The sequence below is a fragment of the Larus michahellis genome, chromosome 8 (assembly GCF_964199755.1).
Source record: "Larus michahellis chromosome 8, bLarMic1.1, whole genome shotgun sequence".
NCBI classification, from domain to species: domain Eukaryota; kingdom Metazoa; phylum Chordata; class Aves; order Charadriiformes; family Laridae; genus Larus; species Larus michahellis.
The window spans coordinates 39,316,608-39,342,263 of record NC_133903.1 but is presented as its reverse complement, the minus strand read 5'-3'; the positions used below and the strand labels follow the sequence as shown (position 1 = coordinate 39,342,263).

General features: G+C 47.3%; 1 protein-coding gene across 5 annotated transcripts; it reads right to left on the bottom strand.

Moving 5' to 3' along the window:
• Window positions 1-910: 910 nt before the first annotated feature.
• On the bottom strand, window positions 911-22,726 carry LOC141747432 (uncharacterized). Of its 5 annotated transcripts, XR_012588732.1 has the most exons (6): window positions 22,612-22,722; window positions 12,727-12,886; window positions 9,741-9,887; window positions 3,724-3,794; window positions 3,402-3,612; window positions 911-3,289 (listed from the first exon to the last, which is right to left on the bottom strand). XR_012588732.1 is itself a non-coding variant. In XM_074597643.1 (4 exons), exons 1-4 carry the CDS (start codon window positions 9,666-9,668, stop codon window positions 3,004-3,006), a joined length of 645 nt encoding a protein of 214 aa, XP_074453744.1. In that variant the 5' UTR covers window positions 9,669-9,732; the 3' UTR covers window positions 911-3,003. The 5 variants fall into 5 exon arrangements, 1 of the variants encoding a protein (XP_074453744.1); XR_012588730.1 differs by having other exon boundaries at window positions 3,402-3,794; XR_012588731.1 differs by lacking the exon at window positions 12,727-12,886 and having other exon boundaries at window positions 3,402-3,794; window positions 22,612-22,726.
• Between the last annotated feature and the right edge of the window lie 2,930 nt (window positions 22,727-25,656).

Here is a 25,656-nt window from a genome sequence, read left to right as displayed (position 1 = left end):
CACGCACTTTGCTCAACCAAACAATGGAAATAGCTGGGTCCACTTTGGCGTGTTCCAAACACATTGCACTCCAACAGCGTCTTTGGGAGAATCTATTATATTTAATTATCGTTAGAAGTGGAAGTAACTCAGATAAATGTTTCCTTCCTTTTGTCATTTAGGACCAGGAAGGTGGCGTAGAGTGGAGGCTATTTGTACATGGAGGAGAAAAGTCTATTTTCTGTTTACTTTGAAAAAGCCTAGTATTGACTTCCATTTATCTTCCAATAAGTCCTTGTCCAATGTGGCTCGGGACATAATCTGTTCCAAGGGCAGGTGCTCCTTAATGAGAGCACCGAAATCTCCTTTTTTTTTTTTTTAACTCCATTCATTAAAAGGGAAAGTGAGGGAGAAAAAAAAAAAGGAGAGAGTTAGAAAATGGCATGAAAGCATATTATCAGTAAATTGTTTCCACTGTGTTTGTGACTGTTCTTAATGTTTTATGAATATGCTAAGAAATCTGCTCAGGCATTTTTCCTTGGGCACTCTAGTTAATTACTTATTCAGAGAGCTTCTACTCTGTTCCTTGCAAAATGTGTTGTGCATTAATTCTGATTATGTACAAAAACCCACCTGCAAGGAAAAACTCTGAATCAGTAATGCTGATAAAATGAGCAGCTCTCCTGGGGCTTTACTGAGAAACAGGATACTGGACAGAATTAGAATCTTGTAGCTAAGGCTATTCATAATGTCATTAACATAAAGGCAATTAAATGAGTTTTTAACCTACAACCCTTTATTGTTATTAATGAACATTAGAAAAACACAGGAGATAAAATTGGTAATTATCTCTGCACCAAGCTATGCAATAATGTGTTTAAATATAAAAACAAAACAAATGATTATTGTTAGTATTTTCAGTAGCAGAAGCCCCAAGGAGCAGCTCAGTCACATTTAATCACATGGTACTACACCAAGAGGGTTAATTAAACGAGGGCTTTACCTTCAGCACGCTTGGTTATTCTGTTTAATATGGAATCAACAAACAGAAATGACAATCTGCAAAATATTCCAGGCAGTGCCTTTACCTTCAGGTGAGCCACCTTTACAAAAACCAGGAGGGGTTTCGTTCCCTCCAGGACAAGGAGTTGCAGTCCTGTAATCAAGTTTTTATTGCAGCGTGCTTTCAAAACCAATTCCAGAAACAACTGTATAAATCCCAGCTCATAGCCTAACCTTACCATTCTGTAAAAAAGAATTTAGGAATTTGAAAAAGACAGGCATTTTCCAGTAGATGGTAAAGGCAGTTGCAGCGCCACAGCACAGCCAAAGAGCCTCCAGTTCCATTTTTTTTATGCAAACTATTGTATCCTCTACTTAAGCAGTCATAAATTACAGAGTATCTTATAAAGGGGAAATACATTAAAGTTCAGTGAAATAGCCTGTATCTAGATTTGAACTTATTAATTCGAGTTTTATGATTTAAGTGTCCAGAATGGCTTTAGCATTTTTTTTATGCATTTACATTGTTTTGGGAGTTCAGAAATCTATTTTATGGTCAATATGTATCTTAGAAAATTACAGTTAATACACTTTATCTTCCATCTCAATAGAGAAGGCTTTCCTAAGGGGGTGTCCTTTAACGGGTCCGGATGCAGCTGGCGGAAGGGAGGAGCTGAAGGCACCTAAGGACTGGTGCAGGATCCAGTACATGTTATTGCTGCGAGACCCCCCTGGGCGGGCACTGCGGGGAGCTGCCCTGTCCCGCAGCCCCGTGTCCCCCGTCTTTTGTGGGGAGGGGGTGGTGAAGGGCTGTTCCCAGCAGCAGCAGGGAGGATGCCTGTATGGGAGGGAGTAGAGGGGAAATGAAAGATGGAAAAATTCAAAGGGCAGTTGGCCGATGTGCTGGGTGTAGGGAGAACCGAGGACACCACGCCAGCAAGGGCTGAATACAGGGGTGCAAAAGAGGCCTGATTGAATTATAGCTATACAGCTACCTTTTTCCCTAGAACAAATCCTTTCTGGGACTGCTTTCTGAGAAAGTGCAAAGGATTTCAGTAGCCAAGGCACTTCCTTTCTGCTTGGGAAGTTTGCCTAGTGAGATAGCAGAGGAAACATTAAGAAAAGACAAATACGTAAAGGATGAACGTGGTTTATAACAGCAGACACCATCAGACAAACGAGCTGCTTCTTTTGATAGACATCCAGCGAGGAAGAAGATAACCTGACCACTGAAACATCTTGAAAGAGCTTGCAGAAAACCTCCTTGTTATACCCAAAATGAAATGTTTCGTGAATGCAGGTACCTAGATTTCACCCTTACGCAGGGAGCTCTGTCAAAGCTCAGAGCTGGATCCCACAGGAGGTGAAATCACCTACTCAGCTTAGACGGGACTCGAGTCTAAGGAAAAAGCCAGGTGCACTGAGAAGGCAGGAGCAGAGGGGGAGATGCAGGAGGAAGCATCAGCAGAAATGTTTTTAAGTATAAACATCAGATGGGACCTATCGAGGGTTGATGGCTGGAAGGGTGCAGAGTCCAGAGCTGGAGGGTAAAAGCTTTATGGGCTGAGGCAACCGGAACAGGACAGGCACCCCCACAGGTATTTTTGATGCTGCTGTTCAGATGCTCCCAAAGTCCTTTTTAAACACACACAGCCTTCACCACCACCGCCTGCATTGCCAGCGATGTGTGGGATCACTGGTACCGACACACTGTGCTGTTAAACAGCAAGTCACGGACAACTGCGGTATTATAACCAACAACTCCTTCAGATAACTTAACAGCTCTAAATACCTGAAAGGTGTTCCCCAACAGCTACAGATTTCTCTTCCTCCTGATGTAAAAGCCAATTTCACTTGCTTGTGTAAGCCTGCTATTCACTGGTGTAATAAGAAAAGGCCCAGGCTATTCAAGTGCGGTGTAGATGCGGAAATGATGTGCATACTAACCAGCTTCTCCAAGTAAAATAAGTACAGCTGGTTTAGTTTCTTTTGAACTGGGAGATGTTGTAGGAAGACATTAAGCTAGGTGAGCTGTGGCGGAGGAGCTGTGGTGGAGGTGAGATGGCCTCCAGCGCTTTGTGTGCGAGCGTGCAGCCCTGGCAGCGATGCAGCGGCGCTGGGGAGAGGCAGAGCAGTTCTCCTGTCCCGGAGGCACCAAGCGGGCAATGCTGCAGACACACAGCCCCGCGTCTTACATGTCCCATCGCTCAGCAGCCCGTGAGTGTACAAGCACAGGCCACCATGCTGGAGCTCTTTTCTCTCTCCCCTGCTTTGGATGCTTCTGCATTTAAGTTCACTCCGAGTTTTTCTGGGGAGAACAGAGTAGAAACACAGAGCTAAGTGGAAGCACACACTGTGTACTGGCTTTTGGGCATCCTTTCCTGGTCTTCTAATTTTAGATCATGCCTTTCATGCCTTACCCTCTTCCCTTTGCCAAGACAAGAAGCACAACGAGCTTTCCACACCCTGGATCAAGCAGATGCTCTTTTTCATTGAAAGTTGCTTGGGACGGCACCAGGCTGTGCTGCCCTGCTCCAGCCCCACGGCTTCGTGCACCATCGCGCTGGGAGGAGGCAGCATTGGTCTGCACGCCCAGGTGTAGCACAGGGGCAAAACTACTACCTTTCACCTCTACCAAAAAAAAAAAAAAAAGAAACAAAACCAGAATACAGTGGCAAATTACATTTAGTGATGGTAAGAACAAGGTAATGTGTATTAGAAGAAAAAAATCATTACACTTACCTTGTGGGAGTTTAAAATCACTGCAGCCACTGGTCATTTTGGGCATCTTCATCCGAGACAGCCATGCAACACTGCAGTGATCGCAAAACACAATGACATCCCAAGGAGAGAGAGGAGCACCGACAAGCGTCCCCCAGTTACCAACATCAGCAACACCAGTACAAACATTCCCACCGTGTTCAGCTGAAACCCATGAACCTGGGAATAACCCACTCCCAGTGGGGATCAGCTCACTGGAACCATCCACCAAGGCATCTGGTGGCAGCAGCCACAGCGAGGGGAGCACACAAGAAATCAGTCTATTCCAGCGTGACAAATCCTATCTTCTTTATAAGCTTGGTCATGAAAGAACTACCGAGTCTATATTTTATTTATAGTATTTTAGTGGATAAGTGACACTCCTATTCCTTTTTTTTTTTTGCCAGCTATCAAGTGTTTACAGTGACAACAGCCTGTTGTCTGTCATTCAGAGGGCTGGCACCTGTCTGGATAATAGCATGACTCAATATTCCTGAAGTACTAGATTACTGTAAGAGAAGAAAAATCAATAACTGTGACAAGCGCTATCCATTAGAGCCCCAGAGCAGAGAGCAAACGATTACACGGTGTCATTTGTTTAATATAACGAGACTATAAATGAAAACTCTTAAAATTGCAATTTGCAGGATAAAACACCCTTTCAAAGGTGAGATGACCATGGACCAGATCTACTTGACTTCCCAGGACCAAGATGGTCAACACCAGCTGAAGCTCAGGGTTCCTGTGCTGCCAGATGATGGTTCTGCCTTGAGATCAATAGATCCCCCTACACACAGACCAGGACAACAGCAGCCATCAGCATCAGCTCCCCGTCTCAGGGCAGAGGCAGAAATGTCTTTTTCCCCCCACACCGCTCTGCTTTTTCTCCATCAGGCTTTCCACAGCAGACCAATAAATGCATACAAAATACATTATATATATATATCTCAAAATCTCTATTTCAATATTTATAGTATATGCTTATACTCTGCAGAACAGTATTTCTAAGCACTCAGTGAATATGGACAGAGGGAGAGGAAATGAAATTTGGGTGGTTTCAGGAGCACGGCCATCCTCCGCTCTTCAGCTCCCTTCCCGCCCCTGGTCTCCTTCATTGTTCAGCTTTATGGCCTTGCGCCACTTGGGCTGATGTTTCCCTTCTAAATGGCATTTCAGCCTTGGCCTCCCTCGCTGCCCAGCACCCTCTCCCGGATTAGCTCTTGGGTGCCATATGGTACAAATGGCCTGCCGCACACTCGCGCAGTCAGTATTTAAAAACCTGCCAAGCTGCTGCCTGGGTTGGCAGCCTGCCTGCCGGCTCCGTGGGCTGCGAAGGGAGCGCGCCGCTGCCTGGAAATAATTGCGATGGGGCTCTGCCAGGTCGCGCGCAGCAGCCCCGGGAGCGGCGCTCCCCGCTCCCCTCCTCCCCCGACCATGGCACCGTTAGACATTCCTGCACACGCACCCCCTTCGCGACCGCGCCGCTTCCCAAACCGCCTTGCTTATGCATTAAAAAAAACCATGGCACTCATTTCCCCTCAACTGTTTTTTTTTTTTTGCTTCATTCAGGGTACGCGCTGGGGACAGAAGCGTGCAGGTCCCTGGGCTGCTCCCCGCATGGTGCCGCAGGGAGCCATCCCCAGCTCTCAGTGGGGCACCCAGCCATGCGAAGACGGTTCCCGACCGTGATGCGGAGGAAATGCAGGGCAGCAGGACCACTGGGAACTCGCTGATATTTCCTCAGCTCACCATAGGGATCGTTTCCTAAAGTATTCATATTTATCCTCTTGCAATGGCACGTGCACTTCCTTAGCTGGTTGCAGGAGGGCTGATCAGTTCAAGAGCATCACCCCTGGAGTTTTGGTCTGGAGAAACTGAAGAGAAGTGAGCCCTGTGGGAAGTTAGTAGAAGTTTGGACACTGGTCTCAGAGGAGACAAAAATCACAGGAAAAAATAAATCAGCTATAGCAGCAGACTTCTTCCAGTATCTCTCAGACGCAGCCCGTTTCCCCCTCTCTCCCACCCTCTTGCATCCTGACCAAGCCCCTGCTTTCCCTCGTCCCACAGCAGTTCTGACTTCACTTTCTCCTCTACCGGTCCGGACTGATATTTTTGCTTTATTTTTTTTACCTCCATGAAAACAGACTTTCCATCTTCTTGTTATTCTAGAGGCAGATACGTTCAAACATCTGGGTCATCTCTTATCAAACACAACTCTTTGGCTTTGATCCCTTTTAGCTCCTTATTGGATTTTATTTCCAGGTTTTGGCTGAGAGCTTCTCTGGGGCCTCTCCAGCTGCAGGGCTTCCCCCTATCAGCAGTCCACTCCTGGTCCCGTCCTGCTGCTAGTAATGTGAAATTGTTTTCATCCAGTGCCGCTTCATGACAGACACAGACTAGGTCCCTGGTCCACTAAGTGTTCCCCTCCAGTGGACATGACCTACCACCCCTCCCTGGTGCCAGGAGCTGCGCGGTGGCCGTGGCACAGACAGACAGCGTACTGGAGGCTGGCGGCAAGGCTCACAGGAGGATCACTTGAAGCACATCTGGGCCACCAAGGCCCTGGACCTACCAGCTCCTTGAGGCTGCAGCAGCGGACATGCTCAGGGGCACCTGGAAAAGGTCCCACCTGGAAACCCTGGCACTGGTGAGAGGTGATATTTTCTGAACCACTCACATAAAATCCAGTCGTCCATCTCCTTGGGGCTGCCCATGAAATGACATGCCTCGAGCATCTGCAAACAGCTGATATCCAGCTTCACTTATCAGCATCCAGCTTCACTTATGGCTGAAGAGGAGGGGAAAACTTGCAACTTCCCTGTCACTTGCTACTGGGCAAATAGGTCAGCAGTTTCTAATATGATGATGCTCCTTAAAAGACATCATTTTGTATATTGTAACTCCCCAACTCCAGATAACCTCCAGGAGAGCATCAAACTTGTAGGAGCCTTCATTCTTCCTAGATTGGACTTCAAAGCTGTAACGTTACCTATACGTATTTGTGTGTTATTTGGCTCTTGTTAGACTAAGCTTTGCCCTTCAGTCGCAGTGGGGAGTGAGTAGAAGAAAGGCAATATTAGAATAAAAAAAAGTATAAAAGGAAAGGCAAGATGAAAATCCCTCTGACAGAGACTGGTGGCTACGTTGGTAGTTCCCGTGCAGCAGTGAAGAAAGCAGCGGCACCGCGGTTCTGATGTATTCCAGTGAAATATTTGTATGATGTGCCTACACAAAACTTCAGATGAAACAGTCTCTTTATAAGCTTTTGATAGCAAGCAGAGAAGTGGCTTTGCCATTACTTCTGTTCGTGAAATGAAAGCGATACTGAGTCTTGGTGTTCCTGGATGGAGCCGCTGATCACCGCAGTGACAGCCAAACTAGCTTTGCTTGTTTGTTGTTTACCTTATGCTAAGGGGAAGGAACTTCTTTGCTGTCATTGTATCGTGTGATGTGGTAAAACACAATCCATGCCCAATGCGCGCAGAAGTTTCAAGCCGGCAATGTTTATTACCCATGCATATACAGTACGTATTGCTGCTTTGCTGTCAGTGCTGCTTGCGGTGCTTTAGTGGAAATAAAAGGGCATTTGTATCTAGAGTGCCACAATATACTTTGACATCATGGGTATTGCAAAGGCTGTAATATGGTTTGCTGATGTACCACATGCACACAGGTGAGAAGGAAGGCTATACCACGAATGCCTGCAAGGTCTTACAGTACACAAAAGGAACCCCTACAAGCGACATTCGTAATCTCTTGCTCTAAGGGCAGTGCTCATATGCCCAGAGGCTGCCCTGGGAACTCCCACTGTTGGCAGAAAGGAGCAGTAGCTCCTGGGAAGCCTTGCTGCCTGCACAGGTGGCCGGTGGTACATTTGGGATGGAATTTGGTCAGGACACGAAGCTCAGTAAGAAACACCAGTTGATCAAAAGCAGTAAGGGCCTGACGAGTCATCTGATCCAGGAGCCTGGTGTTTTACATGCTAGGCAACATTTTAACTGGATAAAGAGACCTAAGTATAAGGATCCTAGGTGAACCGCACCGAGCAGGTTAAAACACTTCAGAAGCAACCAGCTCTACCATTAATCCTAGCAGGTTCCTAGCGTCTGTCATATATGGTACAGCATGAGATCCTCCATTTCCCCCAAATAATCCAAGAAGTAAATAACAAAGCAGCTGCCAGACCATACCCACACATGGGGCTCCAGAGAACAGCAGAGAAGCCAAAGCATTGCATTCTCCTTAGAGGTGCATAGCTAAGCCGTTCATCCCAAATTTCCAAGAAACAAGACCTATACTGTTTGTAGGACATGCTGGCTGTCACAGTGTCCCTTCCAGGAAACCAAAGGCAAATCAGTATTTAGAAATGCAGTGGATAAGGGAGTTCACATTTGGCTTATATCATTAAACACATTCTCCTCTCTCTAGACTCTGCTCCCAAGACCACTGCTAGGACATGGTATGTGACATGGGGCATGTGGTCCAATCTCCCAGGCTCCAGCCTTCCCTGGGAATCCACGTCTCCTGCCCCCATAATCCATTTGGATCACATTGAATAACAACAGCGTTTCCCACCTCCCACACATGTGGAATGCCAGCTCTCGTGTATCTCCAGCTACAACAAGATCTCTGTGCACAGACTCACAGCAAGCCCAAAATCAAATCTCAAAGAATGAGAAAAATCAAATGACACGGAGAGCGGGTTCCTGTGCAGACACAGGCATCTTCTCCTTTGGAAAGGGTTGGTTTCCTTACCCATAAATTCTACTTAAACATAAAAAAACCCACCTTTTTTCCTTTAAGAGTGATCAGACTCTGAAACAAAGAGGTTGTGTAGACTCCATCCTTGGAGACACGCAAAACCCAACAGCACACAGGCCTGAGCATCCTGCTCTCCTTGGCCCTGTTTTTTAGCAGTGGGTGGTTGGACTAGATGCTCTCCAGACATCCCTGCCAGCCCCAGCTATTCTGTGACTGATTTGTATGATTTTACAGTGGGTTTGAACAAAAGGCAAGGGAGAAACCAGAGCATTTAGGATTACAGAACCACAGATTTGCCTGGGGCACGTATGCTCGTGCTCTAATGGTAATATTGAAGGAACAGACGTGAACAAATGTCTTGGGCTGATACAACAGGCCAAGAAGAAATGCAGTGTTTCTTTATAAAAGGAGACTCTTCACAAGCACTCAGTGACAGTCATGCCACTTGCCTGAAATCTCTGGACTAATTACATAAAGATGCATTTGTATGCAACATTATTAAACCAAATGTTCTATTAAAAATGCCACAAAACCTTCCAGACCAGGCTTATGGAGAAACCAAGCAGCTGTAAGAACCCCACAGGTTCACTGCAGTTTCCTGGGCTTTAACATGGCAACTTCTCCACCAAACAGTTATCCCTCTGGCAGAGCTCAAAACACATAAAATTCCCCACCAAACTCAGTTGTTTTAAAACTGGCCCGATGTTCACAGGCAGAACTTACAAAGTTCTTTAGCCTCTGACCTTGAACCTGAGGAAGCTGGGAAGAAGCCTCAGGCAAGGCTGGGGAAAGCATTTGTGTGTTAATATTACATGGCATTACTCTCATTGCAACCTGTACGTCGAAGCCACATCCCCTGCACGTGGCTGGCCATGCCTGCTGTAGAGGCAGCACCGGCACCGGGGGCGGCTTCCTGCTCTGCTCCTTGAAATCACAGAATTCCACAAGCCCGAGGGATGCTTAGAAGGGAAACACGGCAGTAGCCTGGCTGTGCTGGCAGCTAGCAGACACCCGGCAGCAGCTGCAGGTTCCCAAACTCTCTGGGATTCACCAAGAAGTTTGGGGCTTCCCCCCGTGCCCCGACATTACCATTTTCCTCTCCGCAGTGGGGCAGGATGCTGGCACACAGCGGTGACAGAAACTTGTCCGAAGCAGGCGCTGCCCATCTTTCATTCCCAAGGCTGCAGTCTCGCAGACCCGCAGCCCTGCTTGAGTGAGGCAGGAAAGCCGACAGTTACCTTAATCCCCGACTCGGCGCCCTGACTTCATCACTTCTTCAAAAGCTGTAAAACATCCTCTTGCCAGATCCCTTTGCTGGCGGGCTTGGAGGGAAGTCGGAGCAGAGCTGTCTCCTTCCACAGAGCAGTCGTCAGAGCTTCAGCCACCTGAAAAGCGAGAAGAAAAGGGATTCACGTTTAAAAAGACTGAGTCTCCTTGGCTTCTACTAGTTTATTTTTTCACAGAGATATTAAGGAACTGGGACTTATTGGGATCAAGCAGCACACGACACACTGTGTTCTCTAAAGCAAACCGAAAGCTGCTTTCTGTGTTACAGCTGACGCAGGAGTTGTCACTAGCTTTGCGGTTTCTTGACTTGTGCTACCTTGAGAAGAAAAGCACTATTTTCCTTCGTCTGCATGTGCATCTCTGTTAATTGGTGACAGGTGCAATCAGCCCCCCCGGGAGCCCCTCCAAGGTGCGGGGCGCAGCGCTGCTTCCACGGATGCTGTTACCCTGGGAGTCAGCCGCATTGGGAAGTATAAACAGGTAGCAAGAAAGCCTACTACTGGTAAAGCAGATTTTTCCTGCCTGGTTTTATTCCAGCTACAGGGCACTACAGAACGACAGGCCTTTGTGTTGCAACTGTCTTTTAGGCTGCTTCCTTCTCACTGAATATATTCTGCAGAGCAGTTCTTTGCAGTCAAAAACTGTGCGTGTTACAGACAAACACATATTACAATGAGAACGTTTGATTGGACTTCGATGAAGCTGGAACTAGAAGACACAACTGTAATAGCTGAGATCCCTGCACTGAAAGGACATACTGTTAACTGAAGTAAATATGTTGCTATGAATTTCTGACTTAATTGACAGAACACTTTATAGCGTGAACTTCAAAACCTCATTAGAAATGAATCAGGCTGTGGCTATGTGCCTGTAACATTTTTAATACCAACATACAGTCAGGCCTACTTGGAGTTGATATCATTTCTTGATCAAGAAGCTGAGAGATTCCAATGTAATTTAATGCAATCAATTATAATGCTTCATGCCAATATGTAAAACTGATTTGGATTAAGAGAAATACCATCTCCAAATTGTGGCCTGACAGGCAAATCCCAGCATTTTCAGCGGCTCTTAGTTCACATCCATCCCTGACATGCCTAAGCTAAAGGAATAAAGGCATTTTCCTATGAATGTCAGAGGCATGAGGTGCCCAGGAGGCCGGCCGGGCAGCACGAGGGAATCTCACCATGATTGAAGGGCTCCGCCGGTAACTCCTTCTCCCCTACGAGGACACTACATTTCGGCACTTGACTACATTACCCCAGTCGTAATCACTCTTATTATGGAAGTACGACTTAATTCTCAACAGCTTCAGTGATAACATTACAAAATGAAGCATAATGAAAAGATCCTCCAGACACTTAATGCCTGCCTGTTCGTGCTCAGCGCCTTGGCCATACATTGCTGATGCAGCAGCACCCATCAATCCCCCGTCCGAGGCGCACGGCCCACCCTGTGCACATAAGGTACGGCCACTGCCGGCTGCATCCCCAACTCACACCTCTGCTCATCGCCTGGGCAGAGCCAGGTCAGGCTGTCGAGGGGCACAGCCCCGTCAGCCTGCGGGGGAGTCTGCCATGCAGCCAGAGCAGCCCCTTCTCGTCCTCCAGAAGTACTTTGGAAAGCCCAAGTTTGGAGGGATTACATTTACCAAAGTCAATGAACCAGGAATACCCAGCACAGACACTCTCACTTGAAAATTAGCTACCAGAAGTTGGAATAATATGACTGAAGAGGATCTAGTGATTTTTTTCTGGTCAGAGATTTAGGGGGTAACAAAAATACCATCATATATGGGTGGTTACCTCTTTTAGCGAAAAGACCTACCTAAACAAGTTACTGAATTATTTGAAACAAACCCAAACTGTCCACCAGCATCTTGGGCCCTGTGCTTCACTAATTTATTCAATTTGAACATCTGACCTTTTGCTGCTCGGGGACCTGTGGGCTGGCACCGTCTCCCCACCGCAGCGCCCCAGGAAAGTGGGTCTGGGGGAGGCAGCAGGAGGCAGCCAAACCCTGCCCACAGAGCCCTCCAGATCCCCCTGCTTTCCCTCTGCCGGTCTGGGAACTTCGCAGGACACGCCACAGCCCTGGCTGGACCCCACAGTGACTACTGAAAGCCAAGGGCACAAAAATCTCCATTCATATCTCCAGGTTCATTCATTCACTTTTTCCTTCCGAGTTAAAGGGATGCCTGGGAGCTGGGGCAATCCTGTAATATCTGCTTAGTCCACCAGTACACAAATTAAAATATCTGACAGATTGCTAATGAGCTGATGTTGGAATGACTGGATAGTCTGTTATCGTTTGGCCATTCACAGTTTCTTCAGCAGCCCATCTGTGCGCCAGGCGCAGCTACCGAGGAGCAGCCTGGGACGGTTCCTCCATTTACACCTTTTGCCATTATCGGCCTTTGGGAAAGGCCTTTAGCAATTAAAGTTTTTATCAAACATATTGTCGTCTTTCCCACCCTGTTACTAACCCCCCCCCCCCCGGCGCTGCTACAAGAGGTCTGCTTAACAGCAGGCTGGAGGCGTAGCTATTTTGTACACATTTCTGTACCTGAGCCCCGTGTTTGTGCTCCAGCCTGGCAGCTCAGACCACATACCACGCTGGATGCACAGCGCTGCGCGGGCAGCTCAGGGCTTTTCTTCCCAAGCAAAACCCACCGCATTAAATCTTCACACATATGGGCCAGTTTCTGATAGACTTGCTTGCACTAGCCAGTGTTTACACCTACTTACACATTTGTTTTGAGGTAAAAAAAAAAAAAAAAAAGAGAGAAAAACACTCTGGAAATCCCATGTAATTATCCATTTGGGCTATCGGAAGGAAGCACCCTGCCCGCAGGAGATGCAGCGCCAGTCCCAGAGGACCAAGGGTGCTGGCGAGACAGATGCAAACTGAGGACAAGCGCTGGATTCTCCTACTTACTCGGCTGAAGTGCTGAGACCCTGTGGAGAGCTGCTGCTGGGGTCAGACCGAGCCGGCCGGCAGACAAGGGGACCTGCAGGGCAGAGATTCTGCAGGGGCACCTGTGCCACGGTGCGCGGACATCCGCTGGGAGGTAAAACCCCCTATAAATGAGTGATATCTGGGGAAACAGAGCAAGAAGTGACAATTTGAAGAAAAAAAGGAAAAAAATGCTCCCCAAACCTTTTTCTTCAGAAAAGTCACACAGGCAGCTGGGCACAGCTGAAGCAAACCATGTGGAACCTCAGAGGGAGCCCTGGGAGCATCCCCTCAGCAGAGGCGATCCCTCAGCCAGGGTCCTGCCTTCAGTACCTGGACGGAGCCCCTTGCTGCTACGCAGGCTATCCAAACCACTTCAGTGAGCAGAGGTTTGTGGGATCAGCCCCATGCACTCTGCAAAGGCTTCTGCCTAGTGCGACCTAATGCCAGCGCAAACACGAGAAACGAATGATTTCTGTGGGAGTCCTGGTTTCACACTGTATGATGGAGAATTAATTTTTCCTTCATTTGCAGCATCCTTTATAGGCAGAAAGTGAAGTCACAAATTATATTAGCATCCAGTGTCAAAAACTGCTCCCTAGGGAAAATGGACAAGGAATGCTCATTTCTCCAGGAGAAGACAAGAGGCGGGCTTGCTGGCTTGGGTCCAGCGCCTTCAACCAGTTACATCTAAAAAATTCCCAGTGCCTATGAAGGTCTGCATTGACTACGGTTTGCTGTGGGCTCTGCAGACCTCAGTGTCACAATTCTGTCCACCTAAATTAGGATGAAAACAGGACCGTAAATAGATTAAGAGGAGACTGGGTGTGCGTGTTACACGGCAGCTCTGTACGGGGCAACTTGTTCAGCTGCTTTGATGAATGACTTTCCTCACATGGAATCGCTCACACTTGAAATCTGAAACACAACCGAGAGCGTCAGTACAAGGAAAGAGAGCCAAAACAGGGTAAACAAAGCAGAAAAACAAGAGGTCAAGCCCTGATGAACAAATTCCCTTTTTCCCTTCAACTTGGAAAACTCAGCTGTAGCGGTGGAAGGTGCTTCCAGGCAGCTCAAACTTGCATAAGAGGCAGAGAAGTGCAGGCATCCCTGACCTTGTTTGGCAGTATTACAAGAGGTCGTATTTTCAGATGGGTGATCTGATCTCAAAATATCCTCCAGTGTAACAAGTACAAACAAGCTTTTCTTCTGTGTCTGTCTCAGCTGTGTATTTCTTTGCTTTCTCTGTTTTTTAATGCAAGGAACAGCCTGGTGAGGACTGCAGAAAGCAGAAGGAAGCTGAGCAGCCTACCACCTCTGCATCGATGGGTCACCAAAGTCGCTGGACCGAAACCACGCAACTCAAAGCTCTCTGCACAGCCAGCACCACCGCCCACTTTTCTATGCTGCTTCATGTGGCTGCCCAGCCCGGCGAGGGGCAGGGGTTGCCCTGATGAGAGAGAAGGGGCTGTACATGGCTCTGACTCGGGAATGCACAGGCCGCGGCCAGAAATGCTAATTGAGGGAGATGATAGGGTAAAATTTACTCCAATGTTACCACAAAGGGCTCCTTCCAGGGCCAAAGCAGGATTCGGCATTGCTCTAGCATCTCCTCTAGCTCGCCTGGTAGCCCGAGTACCGCACAGTGTGCCCACGACAGTGCCAGAGCTGCCAGTGCAGTGCCACTGCATGTAGCTGATGGCCCTGCTGGTGACCAGCATCATCTTGCCAGCAGTCGGGCAGCATTGCTGGTGAGGCAAAAGCAGCCATTCTCAGTGGGCTGATGGTTGGCCTAGATGAACTGAAAGGTCCCTTCCAACCTAGGCAATTCTATGATTCTAGGGGCAGCACCAGGCATGGCCCAGGCAAGAGGTCAGGATCCCCAGGAGGGGTGGGCAATCTCCACCCGCCCAACACCTGTGCCTCCACAGGGGTACGGCGTGCCACCCGGAGGGCACACAGCGTCTACTCCATACCTTGGCATCCCCAAACCAAGATATCTCACCAGCCTTCAAGGGTTGCTGCCTTCAACAGAACCAAGGGAAATGGCTTGGCAAGCAGACGGGGCAGGTGGACCAGCAAGGTGGTGATCCACAGTACCTCCTGGAAACATGCTTTGTGTCCTCAGCACTCAACAGGGAAACCTCAACAAGCACAAAACATTCATCCCCAATAAGAACACACTGCAATAATCACCCTCCCTGTGACATACAGATTATAGAGGAGTTTTCCCGTCTTTCCCCCCCACCCCCAATCACTTAACCAGCTCTCAAATCACAAGTTATCAAGACTCCATTTGAATGCTGAGGTTTTCATGTTATAAATCTTGGGTTAAACAATTCTTTCTCAAATAAATGCTCCTTTTTCAGTTGGCACTGAAGCTTTTGTTGTTCACAGTAATCAAGCTCCCAGTTGGCTAACCTCTCACCTAACACAGTGTCTTCATCTTTCATTTGAATGAAATTTATCATCCATAAGCAAAGACAGAAAATGTGTGAATGTCTAAAGCTTATGTAAATTAAGAGGCTATGCACACCGGTCCTAAAAATAGTAGATAATAACAAGCATTTCTTCAGCATACTATAATTATGGGCCTGCTGTCATCTCTTCCATTCTCTATAAGGTCACAGTTGTATTATACAAAATTTACAGTATATTATCAGTTAAAAACACAATAATTAGCAAGCACGCATCTTCGTCTTCAGCACCAGTAATGAATGTTCACACTCAAGACAAAAAAAAAAAAAGGCACATTGTTTGCTTTATGTGGACAATACACACTTAAATTTAATCATCAACTTCTGCTATCCAGCGGGCAGTATTCTTTCACTATTATAACACTATTTGCCAAGATCAGAGTACACCCTTGGGGTGAATTTGTCCTTAGTGAAGAGACAAGGAGCCAAATCTCTCACTATCACATCACTGATATACACTTAAACATATTTCTTTAAACTTCATAATTCTGGATGACTTATTCTAGGATAATACATGGGTGAAAATCTCAGGCATTATTTTGAGCATTATAATAAATATTTACACCTAATGTTCCAAATTCTTAACTCACAAAATTATGTGTATTGAGAAAGTCTCTCTCATAACGTGTCATTTTTTGGTTTTCTTGCACGCTGGAAGTTGAAAAAAGATGAGGGAGACTGCACATAGACCACAACTCACACAGCTTCTAGCAAAGGTCTCATAAGAGGTTACTTGGCCACCACATTGTCCCATCCTCTCAATCTGTCCACTTTAGATTTCCCAGGTTATAATGGCCAGCTAGCAGGCATAGCTGTTCCACCCTCACCATCAACCACATCGCCTGTGGTCATTCACGAAACAGGTCATCTGAAAAAAAAATATCTTAAAAAGAGATCAAGACAGGTGGCCTTTACTCTTTGATGAGTAAGGCCCTCTAGGAGAGGGCTGGGGCACCTCTTCTATGAGGGCAGGCTGAGAGAGTTGGTGGTGTTCAGCTTGGAGAAGAGAAGGCTCCAGGGAGACCTTATAGCAGCCTCCCAGTACCTAAAGGGGGGCTACAGGGAAGATGGGGAGGGACTCTTTACCAGGGAGTGGAGCAATAGGACGAGGGGTAACGGTTTTAAACTGAAAGGAGAGAGATTTACTTGAGATATAAGGAAGAAATTCTTTACTGTGAGGGTGATGAGACACTGGAACAGGTTGCCCAGAGAAGCTGTGGATGCCCCATCCCTGGAAGTGTTCCAGGCCAGGCTGGATGGGGCTTTGAGCAGCCTGGTCTAGTGGGAGGTGTCCCTGCCCAGGGCAGGGGGGTGGGACCTAGATGGTCTTTAAGGTCCCTTCCAACTCTAACCATTCTATGATTCTGTGACCAGACCAAGGACTAAAAAAAAAAAAGACAACTTGGAAAAAGTTTATAATTTTCTCAGTGAAACAAAGAAAACAGGACAGAAAGCTTTCTATTGGAAACACGAGCAAAGCAAAGAAGGCATTTCCAGATGGTGTATCTTTTGACTGCATTTAAGTAAAACTAAAAATGGAACATCAAAATATTTCATTTCAACTTTTTCAGCAAACAAATAAAGCCTAGGAAATTCACAGTTGTGAACTGAGCAAAAAGCTATACAGTGTGATGAAAAATTTTGCCATGGATGGAGGAATTTGCTAATTCTGCTCACATCCTTTGCCCTGAACCCCTCCACAGCCACTGTGACAGGGATTATCAGTGCTGTGGGGAGCCGGCAGCCGCCAGGAGAGCCAGAGGAGGCCGGGCTCCGGCAGGCACAAACACCATCTTTCATGTTGTGCCAGTGAACCCAAGGCCCAGCTCGTAACAACTCTGCCTCTGATTTCTAGGCCTGTCCTAAATTGCCTTTCTCCTACCATATGTCGCTCTCCCCAGGTCACGCTCTGTTGGGCTGAGCAGCGCATGAGCAAGCAGCCGAGCGGAGAGCAGAGCCCAGCACCAGAACAGGATGGGAGAGGACCCCTGGGAAGCCACGGGGGCTGGGTGCCAGGCGACAGCATGCTCGCATCCCAAATAAGACAAACCACATCTCAGGATACATTAGGAAGGGTGCAGTCAATGAGACCTAAACCAGCCACCCGGCAGAAGGCTGCAAAGGGAAATAGTTTTGCAACCACACATTTGTAAGTCTTGCCAGCAAAACTGGAGGTGAACACAGGACCCAATAGCCCACAGAGGTGTGATGTGATGTGCACCATAGGAGCAGGCAGGCAGCATCCCATCATCAGTATTAAGAAAGCATATGCCCGGTGTAGGCTTTGGGCTGGCACAGAGGTTCAAAGGAACCAATACTCAGGGACAGGGTAGGTTGTGGATAGGAAGCTCAGCCAAAATTAGCTTAAGCATCCAAAATAAGTATCGCCTTCACAAAGGGAGTATCTTATTAGAGCAAAAAGCCATGCAGACAGGAAAATGCACGTTCTTAAGATTTCTTTCAGAAGATCCCCAATTGTGTAGGTCACGTGTGAGAAACTACTTGAAAGGCAAGTCTGACTGTGCAGCTCTTGGTGCTTCAGATGGTAAAGTCTGCATGCAGAGCCCAGGTTGAGTGTCCAGAGCCCTTCCCTATGCCTCTCCTGCGTCCAGCCCCACCACAAGCCCTCACTCAGGATGCGACAGGCCCTGCGAGCAGAAGTGCAGGACTTTCTGTGACTCCTGGGGCCCCACCAACACTGCAGAGAGCCTGCCTTGGTACAGCCACAGACAGATGGAGCTGGATGCTTGTTTAAGTCATATCATCACATTCATTTTTTCCACTAAATTGACAGTGTTGTCCTGAAGAGTTTGGCTTCTCCTCCTTCTGCCTGCACTGGCACTCTGGACACCCTCAGCCGGCATGTGGTTTTGTACAGCCAGCACCATCAGCAGTCACCAGCACAAGCAATAGGCACCGGTACCCCTTCTATAAACCTTATTAGTGTTGCAGTTATGGTGAGCACCCCCCTGAGCTGCTGCAGGATGCTGATACACAGCGTGCTCCATAACAGCTACACCAAGGGCTTTCCTTCACCCACGCCTGCCTCACTCAGCCTAGAGCTGCCAAAAAGGCAGCTGCACGGGCAGCCATACACCCATGTCCCTTCAGCAAGTGCAGGGCCGGCCCCCACCCAACGGCAGCCCCATGGCTGTGTTTGAGGCCCACCACCTGCTCCCCAGCTTGGGAGAGACCCTGGCCCAGACAGAAGGTGTCCCAGAGCACGCAGGGACCCCTGGACTATGGTTTGGCCCCCCACAACACAGGCATGGGCAAGGGCTCAGATGTGCGAGAAGCCATGGAGCTTGCCCACCTCTGCTCTGGGGTAAGTCCTCCAACGCTCTGCAGCTTCACCAGAGAACCACAAGCAAGTTTGGGAGATCGAGCTTTTCGCTTCAGGTGCTTTGGACTGGGAAACATGATGGCTTTAGAGTGAAGCCTCAAGTTCAGGGCAGCGTGGAAATACACAGTAATAGTCACAAATACTTTATTTTTTAGTGCTATCACACAGAAACTTTGGCCTGCCTCAGTTCACATGAAAAACAAAGCCTGTGCACTTGAGCAGAAGGCTCTGCTCTGTGTGGGAGGTGGAAGCGGGTTTTAAAGCTAAACTTCGGGGAGACGACACCAGGCACCACTTCACGAACCTCCCAGCAGCAACACCACCGTCTCCTCCAGCTCAGTTTCCCCTTTCCCCTCACAGGATCCTGCAATCCCACCTCAGCCCCAGCGAATACCAGACCCAACGGTGTGCCCTGGAGTCAGGACAAGGTGCCTGACAAGCAATGTTTCGGAAACAGGCGCTGAGCGAGCACACTGCTGGAGGAGAGTCAAAGGAGCGTGCCGTACCTGTGTCAGCTGCTGGCTGGTGATCCCTCCCTGACACCCTTCCCCGGAGGACTGCATAGATAAACACCCTCTATTTGAACAAGACCAATGACAGCAAAATTGCCTGCTTGTCTCTAAAAAGACTCTAATAATGTGCATCAAGGGAGAGACCCATGGTCTGACAGACTTTTTTTTTTTCCCCTCCCAGAGTGAAACATAAAAATACATTTCAGTAGCAAGAAGGACACAGTTTGAAGTGCATCCCTAGTTAATTATATCTAAAAGAGTAATAATAAAATAAACTATTAAATTTTAGAACTCCCTCTTTAAAGTATTAAGCATTTTGTTACTGTGGTGCAGTGAACCACACACTGAACAGCGCTTTGAATTGCTTTACAGGAAGGTAACATAGGGGTTGTCATGAAATAAAATGTGCCGGACAAACCCCATTCCATACATTCCTCTAATATTGAGCAAACAACACAACCCATTGCTTAGCTTTAGCACAGCATTTGTTTTAGAAAAAAATCTGATGTTTACAGCCAACGTTAGTGTGTGAATAGAAAGCACCGCCGGTCGGCAGCTGCTCAGGAAGGTCTTGGAGTTCGCTGCTGCATGTTTATGAAATTAGAAATGAAGATGTGAAGGTGGCCTGCTGGCGCCTCGCATACCATGGGAGAGGGGGGAACCGACCGCTGCTTTTAAGAACGGTGGTTCAATTCCTGGCACAAGCACTGAGGCTAGTTTAAGAACTCCAGTGGCTGACAAGATGCTGGATTATGGGCTGTGCCGTAGCCCAGAGCCATGGAGGGAACCTGCTTTGATGCAGCTCTGGTAAACAGCAATCAAAGGCCAAGAGGGAAGGATGTAATGAAAAATGGAGAAGAGACGTGAACAAAGGTTATCACTAAGGAACTTTCTGCCCTTTTCATTTAGGTAATTTAAATATTTGTTTCAAATTAACAAGACATTTAATTTGAATACAGGAACATTATAGAGTCCGCTTTCCCACGTGGCACTCCACCGCACCACAGATGCTGAACACCAAGGGTGAGAACTCACCCCAGCGCTGCAGGCCAGAGACTCCCCAGGGAACCATTGCAGGAGGAGAGGGGTCTTGGTGCCATGGTCCCTGCAGCAGACAGTCCTCTCCACCACAGACCCACAAGTGCCTGTGAGATCCCTGCGAGTCCATGGGGCCCTGTGTCACAGCCCCCCACAGCTGCGCTGCCTGCGTGGGCTGGGGGGGCAGGGGAGCAGTCAACCCCTGTTCCACAGGACCCAGGGGCTCTGCTCCGATCCCAGCCACCACCTCCTCCTCAACACTCACTCCTTTCCATAGGCTCAACGTTTCTCATCTCATCTCTCTTGCCACGCAGTTTTGCTCTTTCTACCACCCACTCTTGTGCTCACGAAACCAAACAGAAACGGAGTGAACTGCAGCAAACAGAGCAGGCAGCAGAGATGTCCGAATCCCAAGAATGGCTTATCTTTTTCTCTCATTTTCAGTCGATTTCCACACCCCACACAGCACCATTCCCCCAACACTACCAACCTGCTCAAGACCTCAACATGCCCAGTGCAGACCCTGGGTGGTCTCACCTGACTGGACTCACAGGCCAGACTCGGAGGTTGCCCAGGCACCTTTAACCACCAGTGGGAAAAACAAGCATTTATGCAACATGACCTTGGTGAGAAACCCCAAACGGGTCAGAGTAGCCGTGCTAGTGCCCATTTCTTTCCCATGAAGAGAGCCTAGGAAGCAAGTCTGGATGCAGCTGTGCAGTCAGGTGAGATGAATCCCATCCTTTACCTAAGGACTTGTTTGGACAAGTTCATGGACATCCAGTGGCTTTATAATGATATCCAAGACCAGCAGGTGTTGAGTCACCTCATCCCTGTAGGAGAGAAGGGGTGCCAGGCTGGAGGATGTTGAATCTTAGCAGCTCTGTCATTCAGGGAGCACAACAGGCACTTCAGGATCTTCACCTTTTGGCCCAGAGACACTAAGAGGAGGACGTGCGAAGGAAAAGGAAAGAAGGATTTCATTCCTCAAACAAGCTGCCTCTTCTGGGACATTTGTCAGTTTCCCTTAAGAAAGCTGCTGTTATCTGAGCTGTTGTTTCAAAAGTTCATCCAACCTCTCAGCCAACACCTGAGTTACGCTAATGGGCAACTATGACCTGCAAAATATAGTGCCTCTGCCCTGCCCAGAGCACCCATGCACTCAAGAGACTGAGCTCACCCTCCCGCTAGTTGGGCACTCAGCACTGCACGCGTGTGGTGGTCAGCCCAAGCAGGCCTTCAGCAGCTGTGTGACCCCTCTGGACATCTCCCACCTTCCCCGCACAGTGCGTTGAACTAGACCTCCCCAAAGCACATGAAGACTAGACAAGTTCAAAAGGCCAAGCGCGTCAGATGACAGTACTAGCAACTAGACTTGGAACCTGATGTACTGGAGTGGGAAAGTCTCTTGAATTTTCCTATGATACAAAAAAAGCCAAGTGTGATTGAAGACCATGTTGAATGGTAACATCAATAACACAAGAGGGGTTAAATTACTGTGAGCAAATCAGGCTTGGACCCTCACTTACATGACTGCCCTGCAGCCCTGACCAAAGGCTCAGGGTAGCAGCGGCTGCCCTCATTCCGGGGTCTGACACAGCTGCATGCTAACAAGGTGCAGCCAAGCCAGGAGACGACAGCACTTTGCCTCCCTGGCCTACAGAAGACACACACCCAAATTCCTTTTCCTTCCCTGGAGGCTGTGGCAGCAATGGTTCCTTTGTATCCACAGCTCTCTGCAACTGTTAACCACAATTTGCTCATCCTTGGAAACTCAAGTTATTTCAAACAGCAGGGCCCAAGCCCCACCTGCTCCTAAAAGCCCAAAGTCACCGAGCTGTGATTAAAAATATCCAGAGGTGCATTTGTGGACTATATGACCCAGCAGGTCTTTCACATCTAGAAAACAGAAATATTTTCTGTAGTTTAACAAGTTATTGAAAGGTCAATCCAGAAAGTATCTGGTAATAGAAGTATTCAGACATTTCTATTTCATCTCCTCTGGTGAGGGTAGTGTAGCTCAGCTGGTGGAGACTTACCTCAGGCTATAGCTCACCCTACAAGGGTTTGTTGCTGGCTCACTCTTGTTATTTATGTACCACACTGTGCAGCATCAGCTTAGGTGTTTTAGAAATACAAGTTTAAGAAAAAAAACCCAGTCCTCTTCAGATGCAGGAGGGAAGCGCACATCCCATGCTTCCTAGCATTCAAGCAATAGATGAAGAACTCTCTATCAGCCACACTTTACAGCTGGAATGAGTAGAACATCCATAGAAGAGGCAAAATCATCTGACTTCATAGCTTAACATCACGCAGAGGCAATACCTTCTAAAACGTGCTTGCTCCATACACCCAGCACGGTCCCATCCCCAAACACTAACAGAGCTAGTGGTGGCAACACTATCATTTCAGTATAGGTACATGCCAGTCACAGCATCTTTGTACCGCACCTGCCACCAGTACTACACATTCATTCACATCAGGAAGTAACAATTACCTGGGAAAAAAAGGCAAAATAGGACTCCTCTAATACAGGGCTAGTAATAGAGGCACACAGGACCTCCACAATGTTGGAGCAACTGGGTTTCTTCCTCACTTCTTGTCCCACTTGCTTCTATTCTCCCCTACCCAGCAGTCCTGCTGGTTTTGAAGATGCTGGCACCTGAATCCAATGTAGCTGTTACCTAAGCGAGATGAGCAGCACCTGATTCGTCACCAGAACAGGCCCAAGGCCTCCAGAGGTTACACATAGCCTCCATGGTTACAAATGCACAGATCACCTGTGAAATCCATATCCTTGCACTAAATAATCCAGATTTATTTTCAGTTGGCCTTAATGATTTTTATTTTGATACTCCTCTCTTCTGTGAGGAATGGCACTGCATTCTGTGCCTTGACTACTCTTCACAGCAGAGGTTATGGTGGCCCTTTCAAATACCAGCACATCCCAGAATTTAAAAATGTGCCCACATCGGGGAGAAAAGCTGTGGGGAAAATATCACAGCCATCAAAAGCCTGGCAGAAGCCAGTAAAAAGACACCAAGTGACTCCCAGGGGCATCAAACCAACCCCCCAACACCTCATCTGTGGAAGGAATGCCTCTCCCAGCAAACCCACAGGGGTGGGCACAGCTCAGAGTCCCACCGACCCCCAAGAAGATGACTGGGGCAAGCGGTGCTGCAGGACTGGGACGGTGATCTCCAACAGAATAAACAGCGGTTTCTGACTCCTTTCCAAGGCAGTGTTTGTTGGGAAACATCAAAGCCAGTGGAATAGTAGGTGTCCCAAAATGTCTTAATTCAGAGAATTAGTGTTAACCGAGTCTGATTAGCTCCATTTATCTCTAATTAATTACCTTTACCTAATTAGACACCCTGTTTCCAGTAGACATGGAGTCAAGTAGACTAGATTATTAGTGTAGTCATTGTGCCTTTACAAAATCCTGAAATTAATGAAACGTGCAAAAGAATCCGCGGCTTTAATTGCACAGGTGTTGCCTTATGGCAAAGCTTTATCATCTGATTACACCAAGGGATTATTAGTGACTTTTTATATAGAGGATGAGCCTGTGAAATGTACCTTAGCAACAGCTCATTAGTTTAGGGTTGTTACTGTATTATTTATTACATTCAGCCTTCCCCATTATCTAGATTGATTCATGGACCTGTATTTTCCTCCCCTCTGTGCAGGAAATAAATAAATAAGCGAAGGCTGGCTATTGCCGCCCAGCTGCAATATGAGGGGAAGGCAGAGCGTATTCTCCAGCTACCAATATCCACCCTTTAAAATAAAGCTTTAAAGTTGATTTAAATAAAACTCTTTTTTTTTCCCTCCCTCAGCAAAGTAATCAATTCAAGCTTCTGTCAAACTGGAATGCTTTCTACATGCCATCCAAACAGTTTGGGCCATCTTAAATCTTTTCAGATAAATAAAAACACATTACTGGATTGAAGAATGAAGTACAATATATTTACATCCAAAATATTTTTTTCTGCTATAACTCATCCTTTATGAAATCTATCAGAAATATTTTATTTTGATATTTCTTTTAACTGTTTGGTTGTTGGCTACTTCTTCAGGTTTGGAGGGGTTTGCCAGGTAGAAAAACTGCCTGAATAATAGAACCAAGACGAACAAAGCAAAGCAACAACCTCTGTGTTAAGAACCACTTTCCCCACAGAGGAACTACTTGTAGTCAAGGTTGAGAAGGCTTGACCTTATCTTCCTGCACCTTCTTCAGCAACATCCCCCTGGACTTGCTAAATATCACTGGTACAACAGCCCCAGTGCTGCTCCAAGCAGAGGAGGTTTCACTGACCAACCGGCAATCCCTAAGGAGCCAGTAAACAGAATGATGAGGAATTGTTTTCCAAATTATCCAGAATACCAGATTCTTTGAATATTATGTAAAACCTTGTTGCCCACTTAATGCTACACTGAAAAAAAAAAAAAGTGGAAAAATAATTGGTAACAGTTATTACATAGGGTATGACAACTAATTTGAACAGCAATAATGACTATCTAATGACAAACACGACTATGTAACGTCTTGTGTCTGCATTACAGAAAATGTGAATTTTAGTCTCAAAACCATGGCTCTAACAGACAGGCTTAGTATATGTATAATTTTGCAGTGTGTTCATGTGGTTTCCTGTGGCACACATATAAGTGGTGCCATCCTGCAATAAAGGCACTAGTGATGGCTTAGGAGTGTTCTGCCAAATAGAGGTGACTTACGTGGACAGAACTATATAAAAGGATTGTGACACCCACCTGCTACGGGTCTTTTGGGATTGCTGCTCTTCCAAGACCCCCACTCTGTCCTGGTTTCAGATGGGATAGAGTTAATTTTCTTCCTAGTAGCTGCTGTGTTTTGGATTTAGTGTGATAATAATGTTGATAACACATATTAGGACCTCCAAGCACACACACATGCTCCACAGCAAAACTGCTGCCTGACACAACATGCACGTTCACTTCATCAATCTAAAACTTTCCTTTAGTATTAGGCCCCAGCAAAGCCCATGCCTTGATGGTCTTGAAGAGACTCCACCCCTTCCTGCCTCCCTGGTGCACCCCAACAGGACATAAAGGATCCCTTGCCCCTGATCCCCAGGGACATTGATGCAGCCACCCTCCTCTGGGCAGGCAGCATTGGGCCATAAAACACATCTTCATCCACCTGCTCATCCACTGTGAAACCCCATGGATCAGCACCTACCTGGAGAGCGGGAGCTTTAAAACTCCAGCAGCGTGGGTGAAGAAGGCAGAGGGGAGTCTCTCCTAGATCTTCCTTGAAGGTTTCCACCTTCTACCTTTGGTGGAAACCTTCAAGGAAGATCTAGGAGACTCTCTCCTCTCCTCAATCACCCACACTGGTGGGCAGCAGGTTATCCAAGAACTGGCAGGTAGGAAAGCCCAAGCACAAGAGAGCAGGAGACCCAACATCACTGAGGACCTCTGATAACTTACATTAGACAGTATCAGAGACAACACTGGAGGAGCTCTGGGAGCTCCAGAGCCTCTTACACATGCTCTCAGC